The sequence below is a fragment of the Manduca sexta genome, chromosome 27 (assembly GCF_014839805.1).
Source record: "Manduca sexta isolate Smith_Timp_Sample1 chromosome 27, JHU_Msex_v1.0, whole genome shotgun sequence".
Lineage (NCBI taxonomy): Eukaryota > Metazoa > Arthropoda > Insecta > Lepidoptera > Sphingidae > Manduca > Manduca sexta.
Window position 1 is genome coordinate 12,415,465 of NC_051141.1, and position 18,217 is coordinate 12,433,681.

An 18,217-nucleotide genomic window follows, 5' to 3' on the forward strand; every position below is an offset into this window, starting at 1 on the left:
ACATATTAATGTATAGAAAATAACTACTTAATAAATGCATATAAAAGATATGCCATAAAGAACAAGGTCTATGACACATTTACGGACTTCAAAATCACTTCAAATTATTAATAAGTAATACGTGGTTCTATATATTTCTTTGCATCTATGATATCGTATTGGTAAAAAAATAAGAGAATTTCATATAGTGCGTTACTAATTAACAAATCAGATGAATAAAACAAAACCTTATTAAAATACAAGCCCATGTCCATATTTGCCCATAGTGATATTAAATAATATATTATATTCGTACATTTTATTTTATAAGGAATATCTTACGATCATATAATATATAATTATTTTAATTACAAATCCCCTTTATTACCAACTTGTAAAATGGATATTAATTGAACCCTAACATCTATCATACTTAATAAAAAAAAAAGTTGGTGTACATGAAGGCGCTATTATCATTATTAAATTTTGATATTCCATTCATTACCTATTCAAATTGATAATTGTTTTACCGACAAGAAATACATTACGAATATTGGGTAATCAGTTATGTGGATACAATGACAACGATAAGATAACGCGATAAAAGACGCGACGTTTCACTATCGTATGGAAATGTTGACTTGTATTCTAGTCAGTAATTACATGTCTAATTAGTAATTACATTAAAACGATGTATTTAAACTGTAACTATCACACGTATCTATAATAATTCCTAAAAATGAATTTGAATAAATACTGTTGAATATTCAGCTAAGACCAGCAACAATCGGTCTCTTCACAAATAATGAAAAAAATTCAAGTTCATAATATTATATTACAGTACCAAAATAATATTGAAATTATTTTTCTGTGCAATTCATTACCTACTTGCTATAAACTTATTAATTAATTCGAGACTGGATCTAAGCAACTATTTTTTAAATGTTTATATGCTTCAAACGCTGATGTCGGCGAAGTCTCATTATGAATATATTATGAATCATTATTACTTAAGACCAACGTAAACCTATTAACCCGATATTATGAAAATAAATATCGAATTTAAATTTATTTTTCAACCACTACACAAAGAAGAAAGACGCCGTGTCGATATTTCGATTCCCTTTTGATGCATCTAACACGAAGCAAAGCTATGAACGGGTAAAATCGGGTCAACTGGTGTAAGGAGAACTTTTAGGAAACAATTTAGCCACCAGCATTATTAGGAAGCAGTCGTGTGTGTTGCACCTCTACTGCGGCAGACGCGATTGTCTCCGGTCGGAATGGTCTGCCCTGGGACACCGCATAACCGACTGACTTTTTATTGCCACAAGACAGCCATTCATTTTGTTCGAAAACTATAATATACAATATTTCTGGAACGATTTATATCTGTAAAACAAAGTTTACATGTTTACGAGAACCAATCTTAATTAATATGTAGGTTGGTAGGTAAAGACGTCTTCATTAAAGTGAATAATAATATGTACTTGCTATAAATTTATAATACTTTAAATATACAAAGGCATTTAATATGATACTATAAAAAAAATGTGACATTGCTATTGTTAATGTTCATTGTTTCAAAATGGAAAAACATATAGTTTGATGACAACAAGTCGGATATAGTATCTTCAATTGAATTTCTTACGGAATACGTAATCATGTCAGCGGCAATACGATATAACACCATAGAGAAACTGTCATTCTATTATAAAACAGCCACTTCGTGAACAGGCATAAAGTAAACATAACCTATAATAATTTCGCAATTGTAAAATATTTGACCTTTAATTTTTGGTGTCATTATGTAATAATAAATATTTTATACGAACGCAGCGCACCGACAATACATCACCACATTGTTATGCACATAAATCTTCAATCTCGACTAAAATAGCACTATCACATAATATCGATACCATGAGTAACTGTGCACTGATAACCACTTTAATAACCGGCCATTAAACAAAAAAAGATATGACTTGCGCGTTAGAGACTTGAAAGAGAACTCATATTTGGACAACCTGATGATATAGCAACAACAAGCGGAGCAAGGGCGACGTGCTGTGCCCACTTCTTGGCCGGCCATGGTAGTCGTCGGACTCGTCGGCACACAACCAGCAAGCGACTGAGCGCACCAACAGTCGCTATCTTCCGAGGAATTAGATAAAACTGTACGAAAGATAAAATATGACTAATGGAAAACGACGTCAAAACGTTTCACCAGAGATACTGACAGATAGTGTAATTGTTTTCAAAAGGAAATCCTCGTTTCCAACTGCATTCTGTTTTGGCAACAAGGCGTGTTTATGAAGTGATGCATTTAATGGATTCGTATGCAAGTCGGCTGATTGTGAAATGGTAAAAGTATTACTATTTCAGAGGGCTACCACGACCGACGGCCTGACTCTTAATTAGTCTGCCAATGACGAAGGTCACATGTTTAAAAAAGCATAAATGGCTAATTAAACAAGTTTTACGCAACAATAACATATGCTTACGAAAATATACGAACTTTTGAGCTTGTTATTTTTTTTTAAGAAAAGAAAAAGTCATGGTAATCGTATATAAAAATAATATCTGTTATGTTTTAAAAAAAAATCTATCATCGATTATAGTAATTCATATAATTGAATGTACTGCAATATTAATTATATTTGTAATGCTAATTTAAAAAAATCCGACGCGATGGACTCATAATGGACCTGGAAATAATATCCTTCAGCCCCTGTTATTAGAAGTACGAAGAAAAACTATGTATTTGGAAAAGTTTAGAATACAAGAACAAAAAGATGAAGAATAGTTCAAACTCCGGCTAAGTAATTAATTTTTTCAAGTACTGCTCAATAATCAATATGAAATATGTCACTTTTGTATTAAAACAACCTTCCTACTTGTAGGATCTTGCGCGGAGTTTCCTTTGATGATCAACACATAATATACAATATCTGTTACTTCCCATAAAACATATTATATGTCTGGTCCGACTGAAATGAAAGTACTGCCCCACCACGAAATGAATTATTTTCAGCTACACAAGTGTCCCCCTAACGGAAGTCTTGACTTATAGAGTTATGAACAAAGTTATATTATAAAAGTGAATTTTGCTACTATTACAACAACCTAAACCAAAAACTGCGCTGTAAGTGTATTATATAACAAAATGCGTGTACTCACCCACTAAATCCACGCCGCTGTTTGCCCGGGCTGGCTGCGCTTACCGTGCTACCCGGATCCGAATTGCTTGCCTCTGAGGACAAAAACATTCACGTGAGCAAACCGATCCAACAACAGAACTATTTGGACATATCATGCACGAAATTGAACAAAATACATTGTTTACGGTACGCTATATACATATTATATTAAAAGAACGGTTCATACAACGAATATTAACTTATTTTTCTGTAATAATACATTTTAGATAAACGAATTTTGGAGCAATAAAAGTGTTATATATATATATATAGAGTAAACATTTTAACACTTATAATTTTTTAACAAAGTTACATTATAGATTGTGCATTATAGATGTTCATTTTGAATTTAAACATTAGTCGGACACAAAATAACTCATAAATGGCACTGCAATTGTAAGTTAATTTATAGAACTCATCAAAAAAATTGTTCAACTGAAACTACAATTAATATTGCTTCATATAATAAAAGTATCTGAAATTTTATTTATACAGAGTGTCCCAGAAAGTAGTGTCAAGCGGAGGTCCAGAGATAGAGCCCCTTGGGGTATCCGAATCACCCCCATGTATGTTGTAGTTGTAGTTAGTAGTGAGTAGTTGTAGTTTTTGTCATACAGATCCTGAAACTGGGTAACAGTCGAATAGCTCTTTGCTTCGCACCTTTTCCAATTGTTACACATTGTTTAACAATTTCCAACGCGCAGTGCCTTTTGTCAATCCGTCAACTGTCATTGAGCTTTGACGGAATTTCGGCCAATTTGAGTCTAATCCACAACATCAAAAAGCCACACACTGAAGAAAGATTTTGAACTCCAGCTTGACAATTTATTTTCCATGAAAATGCTGTGCTTAATATTCAACTAGAATCCTTTTGTTATTTAAGGTTGTATATTGATTTACTGATTTTGACAAATACGGCTGGAAGGTGAAATAGTCCAGGCATCAATTAAAAAGAAATGATGGCATAAATAAAAAAAAATTAACAAAAATTTTAAACGCCTTCAAAAATCACTAAAAAACAAAACAATCGCTACAGGTATATACTGGTTACCGAGTCGGTTACTAATTAAAATTAAACATTTCCTACATACGTTTGTTAATGTATTTAACTAGCTTACCTAGCATTTTTAATTAATTTTAATAAAACATTTTTAATATAATAGAATTGTAGTTTATCAGACCTTCTCCTTTTTTCGTAGTCGGACATATATAACTACAATATACGATCGTTCTCTTGTTCTTATAAATGAACTAAATGGTGATCATTATTTCAAGCGAAACTTCATCAAAGTAGATCTGTACATTATTGAACTCACTCATAGTAGACTAATCATTATAATCTTATAAAATGTAATCAAAATTAATTAAAGTAATGTGATCTCAGTATCACAAATAATGCTATTGAATAAATAAATATTTACAAAGAGGATTCAATCAGGATTTAAGTTATAATTACGTCAAAGGCAGAGGAAACAAAATGAATATGCGTTAACAAACGGACGCATTAATTATCGGACGTCATGCACGCTTTGATGATTAACATATTATATAATTTACTGAAATACTATTAATAATTTACAATCCGTAAAGGGATAGTTAACAAACGAATATAAGTGGAATCGATTCTGTAAAATGTGGAAAACTATTGAAATGTACACAATATATTATGTTTTTTACCAACTTGAGGATTTCTGTGACATAATTTTTTAAAAGAATAAGTCGAATAAATAGTAAGGCGTCATAATTATAACGTGATAACGAGGACACCTTTATATGGGATACTAAATACTTACATACAATTGATAAATACATAGCAAGGATATACACATGTCCGGCACATTACTGTTTCTCTTAGATGCCCTAGGTAATATACACATTGCCGGTGATACCTACTACAACGAAAATAAAATTTTGGAAGGACTAATTCTGTATACCAAATATCGTAATAAAGGTAACTCTGAGGCATCAACGTGGAACTAAATTCGTCCAGCTCGAATAACTCACGATGCATTCCAACAATATCCACTCTCGAGTCGAGCGTTTGTTTGATCATTCAAATACACCACGAGGCGGGAAGTGAAGCGATGCCTTTCGCATACAAAAACATCAACAGCCAATAACGATTAAACCCACCAACGAATAATTAATACATTCATTAGTGGAATTAATTATAACTAGTATCGCCTTTTCGGCCGTTTGTATATTTAGTAGACTAACGAAATATTACTTAAATCTTTTAATGATAAAAGTCATGCGTGTTTATTCTTAACTTTTTCTATTCTTGTTACTCAATAGGTACAGTTAGCCAGGAACGTCGTTTAACAAAACAAATGTACAAAAATGGTCAAACGCCTGATGAACACAAAATTTGATCAGTTTTCGTAAATTTATGATATTTAATTTCGAGTCATCACATCAGTCTCCAACTCAACCGATGGAAAAGTTCAAATGTTTATAAAACCGGCGGTTATCGACACTACGGGAATACGGTGATCGTATATATCTTACATAATATTAAAACGTCAGCATCGTTATTTAATAAAGTGTACAGTGTCAATGTAAATGTCAAGCGACCGTTAAATGTACTACCAAATTAACTATAACGAATAGTTAAATAGAGAAAATCCTGTCCCAATTGGTTATTTTCAGTCTCAATAGTGTTAACCGCGACGGGTACTATGCTTTTAAAGTAATTGAGGTTGTCGTGCAGTCACGTTGTTTATGATGTTCGTTATGTTGCGCGCGTTTTTGTTCTCTTTTTACTTAATCTTTCAATATTTTTCAGTTAATATAATTGAGCACGCTATTAAAAAAAGTATGCTTCATTGTATAAGTGGACCCGGTTTATTGTAATAATTAGTCTTATCAAAATTATCTATGGATTTCCTGGTCAGAGGAATACACATCTTTCTATACAGGGTAAAGTTTTTAGACGGGTCAGTAAGTTCAGTTACTTTAACCGATATAGCTTCAAAACTTTACCAGAAGACTGACATCATTTTTGATGATATTAAGAACTGCATTTAAAAGTTTTGAAAAATATAGTATATCATAAATAAAATGGGCAATATACACAAAAACGTTTTTTGATGCCAATCGATCTTGTATATGAGGATAAAAAACATTGTAGTAACCATTAAGAGGTTTGAGTACTTTCAAGGTCAGAAATCAACAGAAACTTTTCCATACATTTTATAGAAAATGTCAATTCAATTTGCTTTCAAACATAAAAAAAAATATGAATTCCGAGTAGATTAAAAATAAATTATACAATGAAAAATTATATTATTTTCTTCGTAATTTCAAATTTTACATTCTGTAGTCAAGTACACAACTCATAATATTAAAATGTATGAAAACATCTAATAACATAAACACGAGGAGCCGTAATTGAGATGTGCATCGGACTTAGCACGTCAATTATTCGAACGTGCGCTCCCATTACCAACACCAATTTCCCTCTGTGCTGAGATCTAAAGGCGATAGTACACCTGCACGCTGCAACCCTATTTCAATTTTATGTAACATTTCCTCGGACTAAGCACAAATAGATTTCCTGATGCTTGTATTAAGGGTTGATAAAGTTTCGTACGTGGAAATTGATACTACAGCTTAGAGCGAAAGCAATTAGGACACCTTGTGGACGTGCGTGCCGGCGACCCATTCGCCGGCTAGTTAATGTTGTTGATATACAGAGTAAATGGCAAGAGTACCAGCCCTAGAAGGTCGACGGTCAGCTTTAAATCAATTAGTGGCAAAAGGAGCAGCCACGTTGTCCTGTTAATCAACACACGTGCTGCCGAACCGTGGATTCATAACGTATTATTCATGTAGTCTTTATCGCATATGTTGTAGGTGTAGATACATTATCAAAGAACCGCTAGTTGACAAAGGCCAATAAAAAAATTATTGATAAAAAAAAATGGTTTAAGTATGTTTAACATAAAGTTTTCAGTTTACTAGGCCGACAGAATCAGCAAATCCCTGTGAAATGTAGACTTTATTATTTTTATAGCGAGTATACCCTTCCTAATGACATCGCAATAAATCTAATATAGAGTGCTCCACTTTTTGAACTTGCCAAGTTACTTATGTAAGAACTTTATTATTACGGCGGCGTGCGTCTTGGTTGTAATATGTTGGCCATCGCCGTTCTTATTGCAGTCAGGAATATTTTCTACTTGAAAACTTTTCGCTTCAGTTGCTGTAGTCGGGTTTTGATTTTTATGTTTCATACATATTTGCGTCACTATTCAAATCAAATCATAATATTTTGTCAAAAATAGACATCGGCACTAACTATCTTACACAAAAATATTCATCACTGAGTAACACGCACCCTGACTACTACCATATATCATCACAAGTCTTGTTTGGTCATACATAGACGCAAATCCTAGGAATAAATAAACTGCACGATATGTTATTAACAGGAATTACATAATGTTACAAAATGTGTAAACACTACCTAACAAATAACACCTATCACAGCGAATAGCAATAGATGAAAACCGAAATAATTACAACTTCACGTATTGTGCGTGTGCACGACGGATTCGGCATGGATTGACATGCGTTCACGGGAGGCACGAGACAGATTAATTAACGGTACCTGCTAGCAACAGCAAAGCCCTGTAGCACCACGAGCAGAGGAACATGTGGATTCCGCACGTCTCGAAAGCGTCGACTGTCTGAAGCCACACGCGACCCACCCGCGCGATTCGCGACTAGTGTTGTCCACTCGACACTCACACTAATTCAATATTCAACAAACACGATTTTACTTTAATTACTGTGCATGTTTGTTGTTTCAAATCACTTATACTGCTCATTATTGATAACAATTATATAATTACGTTAACGAGTTTTGAAAATCACTTCTAGACATTTTGAGTCACCCTCATTAACGATCTAGCTTTCATTATACTTCTTGTCATTTGGAATATTTATCATCGTAATAATTTTAAATTAGGAAACATCTTACATCTTAATGTAAATGTATATAGCAATTTTTAATTCTTGTTTGCGGTTTCGAGGGCGTCAAATTAGAGGTTTAACAATCACTTTTAGTTGATAAAATTTTTAACTGATCATGCAATTATACTATGACGCTCCATTTATTTTTTCTTACCTCACCCAAATAAAATATCGTTTGCCGCTTTGTAGGCCACCGCTATAATTTTTTCCGCATAACACCCCAAGAGGTTAGGTGATGCTGAAAACCAGGGCTAATCGTAACTACTATCCCTGTCGCAAGAGCTGAGCCGCCTTGTTTTACCTTTATAGTTTTATATTACGGCGTTTAGTAATAATATTGTAAATAGGGCACTAAACGGATTTATTTAATGTAAAGATAAATTTTCTTATGGCGAAGATTATTTTAGAAAGGTCTTCTGCTGCCCCAAGAAAGAATAAGAATTTTAAAAAAATACAGAATAAAAGAAGTTTTTACTAGGTATAAACACAATATTACCAGAGAAGATATTATGAAATTATACAGTCCCTACATATTTTTGGACAATACTATTTCATATAGCTAGTAACTTTTAATGTCTCTGTGATACCATGCTTTCTATGGGGCTATTTATAGCTTGTTTACTACTCAATTTGTGAAAAGATTGTTTCTTTAAAGAAACGTGATGCCACTGGCCAGGGTTTGTCGATAGCAAAATATTTATGGGAATGTCTTATAATAAATGAATGCAGGCGAACAGCAGTCCCGCCGACAGGCCTATGGTGCACAGGTGGGTTGGAGACGGAACCAGTGTTCCGTGAGATCGGCTCCGGAATCGTTTGGTGGGCTCCGATGCGGGCTATCTATCGATTAGGTCATGGATGTTATAACACTATTGTTTTACTATTTTTATATTCTTAAAACTAGAGCTGAAAAAATCGCGATACTGTAGTCAAATGGATTGATCGCTGTGAGGCGGTCAAGGGACTTCTAGCAAACGATACAGTTCTTATGTTTAACTAAATGTCATCGCGCGTTTCAGTGATTCTTCAGGGAGAAACTGAACACGGTTAGCTTAATGTAATATTTATTTTAACTGCCACAAAGTCGATTTTATAAGTGGAGGTATTTTACAAATGCGAAGCCGTGGTTGCGAGACCGGCCTGCTGATTTTACAGAGTGTAACAAAAGTACATGTCGGTGTTCAGTAAAAGCGTAATGATCCGTAATCTATTTGTAACCCGATTGAAATCAATGCGCGAAGCGTTGGCCTTCGGCCCAATTGTTATTTTTTCACAGCACGATAATGGCTTGTGGTGATTGTGGGAGAATAATATTACGATTTCATTGTCACGGCTGGAGATGTATTGTGGCTGGCTTGTGCTTGTTTTCTTTGGACCCCATGCGGGGCCCAAGTAGTTATTATTATTATTATGCTTCACGCATTTATATTATTGTCATTTAACACGTGAACAAGTAATGTGTTTCAATTTGCATTATCCATTTTTTATATGCCATAACTGGCGGAATTCATAATACAATTCACCAGTTAAACCCGTGCAAATCGACAAATATGCAGTAGGTGCCCAAAATACACAACCGTTGTTCAATATCAACATATTTGTAATTTCATAATGCACAGGTTAATTTGATTCTCAATTCCGACATTACCAAACAAAATATTTGTATTGCATTGCGATCATTCGGTTCGCGTACCTTTACATCGACCAAGAGCCAATAATTCAGGCACTATTTCTCTCATTGCGCAGGTAATTGTATACCAACACAAAGTTCTCAAAGCGGTAAGGCAGATCCATTCTATTAATTGGACAAATAAGTCGGAGGTAGAGTAGTATCTTAACCATACTAATTAACCAGCTCCAGTCTTGAAAGCGCCACGCAATACTTCGATATATACCTATAGCATGTGCATTATTATATTTATATATTATTCATATGCATTAAAAGCTTAACAGGAGACGGACGATGATTTTTATTTTTTATATTGTAGACAAAGTCTACGTCGTGAGTCGTGACCTTACCTCTTAGAGACCGAAATGACATAAGGTTGAAAATCATAAATTTGTTTTCTAAATATGAAATCAACATAAAAGTCGTCCAAATTTCGACAGTAATTATTCTTGTTTCTACAAAGCATAAGTGATACACATAATTTTGTCTACAGAATGAGTGAGTCGGCCGGACTAGGTTTTCTGGTAGTTTCGCTGTCACAGATGGAAGCCAATCTGCTCTCTTGGCTCTGTTTTTACAGAGCGAACCCATTGCTCATGAACGAAAGTACTTATTAGTAGAAATCTATAATGTTAGACACATACTTAATTATACATGTGTATTATTTATTTAAATCGTTTTAGTGTGAAAATAAAATTTATTTATTGATATATTTTATTTATTGATGGATATTATAGTAAGCAGTAGACTTTTTTTTTTTTTTTTTTTTTTTTTTTTTTTTTTTTTTTACGTAGGTAAATCGTCAGTTGACTATCTCCCGCCTTGGGATGGGCGGGAGGGCGTGTCAGACTTTACCGACTAAGAACCTACGGTGTTCCCATCCTTTGCCTATGTGCCTAGGTCCAAGATCCGGTGGCATTGAGACCTAGGCAGGCACCGGCCCTAAGGGGCCCCGCAAATTACTCTGACACTGCTCTTCGAGGCGCGCGTGGAACACTACGCGCCGAACACACGGGCCGTTGGGGTGTTTCGGGCGACGGGCTCCCCAATGCTCGTCACCCGACGGTCCGCGCCTACGGAGGCCGACGATCCTCAGCAGACGTTCGACGCCCGCGTCTTGTGCGTCTGCCGTGGCGGATGGGACGTTGGGCGCTTTGGCGCCGTATCCGCTCCGCCACCTCCTTTGCGAGCATCACGTCCTCGCAGAAGGAGGTGACTGCGTCCCCACTCTCTCTCGCCCCGGAGCATGGCTTCTACCAGGCCCCGACGCGAGAGGTCTCCGCCACCGATGGCCGTTGTGAGAACACGGCGGGGCTCAGCCCAAGCTGGGCACACCTCCACCGTATGCTCCACCGTGTCCTCCGGCCGATCCGCACAGTAAAAACACGCGGGCGTATCCTCCACCCGGATCCGATACAGGTACCTGCCGAAGCAGCCGTGACCGGTCAGTACCTGCGTCGTCCGGAATGAGAGGACGCCGTGACGTCTCGTCAGCCACACCTCGAAGAGGGGACTTACCGCCGCTATAGTGGCGTGCCCAGTAAGCAGTAGACTTAAGTAGTACATTATTGGAGCATTTTAAAAATAAAAATCGATGAAACAAATCGTGTAATTTCCAACACCAGATTGCTGCTCGGAAATAATAAAGCTTTTCGACAACAAGTGGCAAATGACGACAACAAACAAATTATGTAAATTTCTAGAATTATCTAAGACAAAATTGTATAGCACACTTTGACGTCTTGTTACACGGAGGTTTTAAATATGACAATGATTTATTACAGATTTATAATAACCAGTTAACGAACGTACTGATTATACTCCACCAATAAAATTCATAGAAATCTTACTCAATATTAATTCATTCGAAACCATAACACAATATGTTGAAGTAACAACATAATAATGTTATTAGGTCCTTACATAATATGAAATTGGCGTTTTGTCGAACTGGTCATTTGGATCTCAAATATTAACTCTTTGGTTAAGAATTCTAAATTCAAAATATGCATAAATGCATTGAATTGGTTCATTTGAGTTTCGAAAACAGTCATTTCATTGTTTTTCCTGATTCGTTTTTTCTTTAGCGTTTTTCATATCGCACAATAGAAAACAAGAAATATTACTATAGTATCGAGTATGAGTTCCACCGTGGCACCAGTGCTTCAAGAACAGCTCGAAGGATTAACGATGTGTATGGCGCTGATGTCGCAAAAGAAAACACAGTACGTTTTGGTTCCCACGTTCTCGTACTTGAAATTTTAACCTTTAGAATAAGCCCCGTGGACAGCCGGAGATCGAGATGGATAGTGAAAAATTAAAGGCTAATTGTGAAAGCGAATACATCGAAAACCTCTTCAGAGCTAGCTGCAGGCATCGGTGTATGTGATTAAACTAAATTCACTTGAAGCAAATCGGGAAAGTAAAATAACTTGAAAGGTGGATACCTCATAAATTGAGTAAATCAAACCCGCAAAAACGTATCGAATGTTGCTCAAATAATACAACAATGAAGGAATTTTAAATCGAATAATATATAACCTGTGATGAAAAGTGGATCCTGTACTTTAATCGGAAGCGCTCGTCGCAATGGTTGAATCCTTGAGAACCAGCCAAATCCTGCGTCAAGCGAAAAATTAACCAAAAAAAAACTTTTGAGGGTTTGGTGGACTAGTGCCGGTGTCGTTCACTATAGCTTTCTAAAATCTGGCCAAACGATTACGGCAGATATTTTTGTCAGCAACTGCAAACCATGATGGAGGAACTAACAAGGGAACACAACCGAGGCTGGTCAATCGCTTTAGGCTACTGCTACTTCAGGACATCGCTAGACCACACAGTGCACAATAGATAGCGGTTAAATTAGAGTAACTATAATTTGAATGTCTGCGACATCCACCGTACTCTCTGGGCGTTGCTCCAACAAATTACTACTTTTTCTGTAATTTAGATAGCTTCGCAAGAAAAAAAATTCGTCTCCAATGTAGCAGTCCAAACCGCCTTCAGAGTTTATTGATTCGTCCCCATGGTTTATTTTTGTAAAGAGATCAATGACCTCCCTATTAGATGGTAAATGTGCATAGATAACAATTGTGCATCCTTTGATTACTTAATTAAATATATTATACAAAAAAACGACTTTGTATTCCTCCCATAAAAAATACCTATTTTATATGTAAGAACCTAATATAAAAGAGAAACCTTAGTTATATAGAGAGATAATGATAGCAGCCTTTCGTTAAGCGGATTATTACTGTCGGTCTCCAGTGCAAAGATGAAAGTACTTGAAAGGATAGTCGATATAATTTCTCGAACTAATTAATGGGCTAATCTTTAATAAATACTAATATCTAAAAAATATATAAGTGTGTAGCATTAAGTCTTGTTAATAGAGATCGAACTTGACGGCTTTTATATACTTAAAACCTACTTATTTATGGTAATAAATTAGAAGCAAACATTAGAAAGTCTGTTGTCTTTATTAAATTTGGTCATGCATCACGAAAAGAAATTGAACGCATTCCAATAGAAGGTTCACTGTTGTGTGAAACAGGCTTAGAATTTGCGTGAAAATTCGATAATCATATCCGTAACAATTATTTGCAGAGACATAGCAATGTCTTTGCATCTTGTTTCTTGAACCAGAAGCAACATTGAGCAATGCATGTTCTGAGTCAGGTAACTGTCATGCTCCGCTCAGGTTGTCTATTGGTGATGACTGGATATTGATAATGTACTTAGTAATTAGCTCTATAAACGAGGCGCGATGGCCTAATATCTGCATTATCTTTTGATATCAATGGATAATATTATTATGATAAAACCCTGCGAGTTGTGATTGACTGGTCAGTCTAATTTGATCGAGGGCTTTTTCATTTGTTACTAGCGTTTTCAAATTGTGAAACTTTCATGAAGTTCTTTCTTTTATAATAGCGTTGGTGAAGCCCATATCTTGATTCGCCACAAAATATGATGAATAAGTATAGCTGATGCTCTCTATTGCATAGCGCATTATTCAAGATATTGACTGATTTGGTGTTACTGCATGCTTATTGTCTCACCTCTTAATTTCTAAAAGCAATAACTGCGATGCCTCATTTGAGCTATTTGGCATTCTGTAATTAAATATGTCTTTAAAGCTATAATAAAATAGCAAGCAATTTTATATAATCGGTCTGAAGTATTTCCTCATTATGATGTATTAATGAAGTACCTTAAAGGTAACGCTTTTACCCGATATACGTCATGCAATGAGTCACCTACTGAAATAATATACTTAAACCGATCGATATTATTAATATCATCATCATACTAATAAGCCAACATCGAAATGCTACACCCTTTACAAAGTTATTAGGCGTGCTATTTTTTAAAAAGAGACAGTTCAAATGGAATTTTAATTTCCATTTTCAACGCTTTAACCAATCATATGAAATTTATAACCGTATTACATGTTTTCTATCCCTTGTCAGTACAGGAAAATAATTGTTCAATTTTCGACCACTTGCAATACTTGTTTGTGTACGAGTGCTGTCGCGGAGGAAGGCGTGATATCAAGCTGGAAAGTAGTCGGCGACGGCGATTGCCAAATATATATAATTTTATTGATGACCAGTGCGCAATCCTTCTGTATATGGTGTGGGTAACCCAGTGGCCAAGTGGTTGCGTACGCGGCCCTGCGTGTACCTCCGCCAACTTCTCGTACGCTCGCCAAAAAACTAGCAGTACGTGAACTCGATGCGCGTAGTATTGTTACAACGGCAACAATAACTTTGCACTTGTGTACAGATGCGAAGTTATATTTAAATCGTGGCGCTCATCCGCAATGTTAAGGTTGAATTCCGGAACGTTTGCGTCACGCCTACACGTCCGTGTATGGGATTGTACTATCGCGTGCTGAAAGTAACGTTGCCAACTTCACTCTTTCCAAAACTTGCCACAAATCATTTAATAACAAAGTTTATTATCACTACATTTATTTGTTATTGCAATGTTAGTCTCTCAACATGAGGTTGTATCTAAATCAATCTTGTACACGTTTCCGTATGTTTATTACTAAGCAATAGTGCGCAGAACATAATATTATTATCGTTTAGATTGGTTTGGTAAAAACAATTCGATTGTTTTAATCGTATCTTTTAGATACCTGATTAATTTAATGATCTCGATAACTTCAACATTCGAAAAATTTAATGAGAAGTTTGAATAGAGCATAAGATATTGACTCGGTTCAGTAAAGAATTTTTGAATTGTGTTATACAAAACATACCTGAAAAGAATAATTAACCTACTCTACCAAGATAACGCTCGTGCATGTATGCCTATGTGCAAAAAAACTTTAATTATATACAATCATACCTCAATATTTTCGGACTACTATAAAATATGTTACATATCATAATGTTATCTCAAGATGAGTTGTACCCAATGGTACAACACACATATTTATTTATATTATTATTGCCATTATTACTGACCAGAACATTATCCCGCGTGTAACAACAGAAACAGCACTACTATTCCAATATAACCTTACCTAACCAAATTTTAAAAGATTATAAATGCAAAATTGTAGGTATTCGCTTTACGGACACAACAACAGGTAATTATTCATTCGGCATTCAGGAAAAAAAAATACCTAAAGTCGATTTTCGGAATGCAAGTAATCTTATAATTAGTGTTTGTTTTATTGAATACATACATGTATTATCAGTCATGTTTAAAATTAAAACATGTAAGCACTATGTGTGTACAGTTGGTACTCACTCCGTCGGTCAATTCTATTCATAAATAAACTTGCAATGTCTTGAAGGGCGAATCGCGACATAATATTTCTAAAATGTGTAATTAACATTAATTCCTTTTGTATGTAAAGTAATAAGGTTCCGTTTGCTACATGAGACATAAAAAAATACAGAGACTGGCATTTAGACTTACGTATATGATTATTACGGAATTTGTTATGAAAAAAAAAAGCTTACCTATTTCGTACTAAATTTGGTGACATAAAATACTTTCGATTTCCTGATTTCGCTGCTGTAGAAATTTTAGGACTACTGATCAAAATGCGCGATGAGTAGTTGATGTTAACCTGGCAATGCCTAAAAAATTTGTAGAGGCCGAAACAGGTAGAAATCTGAAGGTGCAAGGTTAGGGCTATATGGTGGATGCATTAACACCTGTCAGCCAAACTCTCTTAGCTACTCAGTAAAAAGCTGAGTGGATAAACATGTGTGCGGTATAACGTTATCGTGACGAGAGTCCACACCCTTTCTATTGACCAATTTCGGCCGCTTCCTCTCAACTTCTTGCTTTAGTCTTATTAGTTATTGGCAGTAGAGGTCCAAATCGATGGTTCTGCCCGGCGGTAAAAGAACTGAACAAAATTAACTATGCTTTAACCCAGGTTTGGCCACAGTCTGTGGAGTCTAATCGACCATTGAACACCATCTTTTTCGTACGTTCTTGTCGTCCGTGATCCACTTTTCATAATCGGTTATCCTTCTATTATAAAAAACGGTTCGGTTTAATTAAGTCTTTACTAAAAACCGGCCAAGTGCGAGTCGGACTCGCGCACCCAGGGTTCCGTACAAACGTGTAGGTATATCAGTAAACGTTCACCCATCACGACAATTGAGTGATAGTTGTGGTATTTTTATTGCAAAATAAAATCCATAACATTACAATATAGAAAGCTGAAGGAGCATAAATTAAAGACAAAGGTCTAAAAAAATGAGGTCTACTTAATTTTTCCTTTATATGTGCTATAAAACACTGCTTCATGCCAAGTTTCAAGATTCTAGGTCGACTGGAAGTACCCTTTATGTTTTGATTCCCTTGCGAGCAGTTGCGAGTTTGAAAATATGCGGCTTAAATTGCTGTTTCTTTTGATTGCGTTGACGTAGAAGTTTGTTTTGATACAGCTTAAAGATATTATGGACCTGAGTATTTAATATGAATTTCAATTTAATACCTCTACGCGTTCATGAGAAAAGGGGAAGTCACTTTAAAATTATATAAAATATTGTTATTATATGATGTAACTAAAAATTTACGGTTTTCGCAATTTTTCTTTTATCTGTATGTACTATGAGACGTTGTTTCGTACCAAATTTCAAGATTCTGAGTTTACAGGAAGAACCTTGTAGGTTTTGATTGCCTTACGAGTTTCGAAAATTTGCGGCATAAAAGGCCGTATCTTTTGATTGCGTTGGCTTAGAAGTTTGATTTTTTCACAGCTCCAAGGGACTTGAGTATTTGATATAAATTTCAGCTTAATACTTCCACGCGTTCCTGAGAAAAAGGGTCTTGACAGACGGACGGACGGACATACGGACGGACAACAAAGTGATCCTATAAGGGTTCCGTTCTTTCCTTTTGAGGTACGGAACCCTAAAAAAATCGCAAATAAGTACACGGTTCATTAGGTTTCTTTCAGTAAGCTCGTTTAGCATTAAAATATCTAGCTTTTGTGTACCCAGCTTTTTTCAAATGGGTCAAAACTATTTTGTGGTCAATTCTTCAGCTATATCGTAACTACTGAAATGTCGATCTTGCTCTACTTTTTAAAAAATAGCGTCCACTTTATCCTTAACCGGGAGACCAGAGCGAGGTGAATCATTGACATTGTAATACCCGGACTGAAAACACTTAAACCAACTTTGTCCTACTCTTGCTGACACTGCATTTGGTCCAAAAACGTCACAAATAATTTTTCCGCGCTGCATTTTTTCCCTTTATATAATAAAATTTTAAAATGTACGGAATTTCTTCATTACTTTCACTCATGTTGGCAGAAAGCGAAATAAATTATAAATATTTTTATATAAATATTATAATATGCTAATGCGAAAAGATTTTTAACCCGACCTATTAATATTGTTTATGAAGTTTATAATAAGCCTGTCAGGGGCCTTTTTCTCTATCCCGCATGATATTTTAACAGAGCGTAACAAGCACGTAACACAGCACATCATGTTTAGGACTATAGAAATTTGGCTTACAGAATACCATTCCACGCACATTTCTCGAAGATAACATAACGCGGCCGCGTTACGCGTTTACACTATCATACAGAATAAGGGCCCAGTTGTGATTACGACCATGCGACTTGTAATTTTTATTGACTATTACATCAAAGCGATATAATTTTATATTAACTATTTTTCATAACCAGTGCGAATTGTGGCATCATATCGACGCTTGAAAGGCTAATTGACTTTTTTTTCGATTTTTTTTTCCAAAAATTTTCATTAGTTTAAATAAAAAAACAGAAAAAAGTGCTGATTTTAAATATGTATGAAAGTTAGTGTCGCAAAAAAATTGCATTAGAAATCATCAATTTGTTAGACGGGGCTATTGATTCGAAAAATGTTTATTTAATTGACAACAA

General features: G+C 35.3%; 1 protein-coding gene across 1 annotated transcript in view; it reads right to left on the reverse strand.

The window, feature by feature from the left end:
* Window positions 1-18,217, reverse strand: part of LOC115445020 (kalirin) — a 198,876-nt gene that overhangs the window by 38,270 nt on the left and 142,389 nt on the right. The window contains 1 exon segment of the mRNA XM_037443954.1: window positions 3,160-3,232. Within this exon segment, the coding sequence (XP_037299851.1) occupies window positions 3,160-3,232 (73 nt within the window).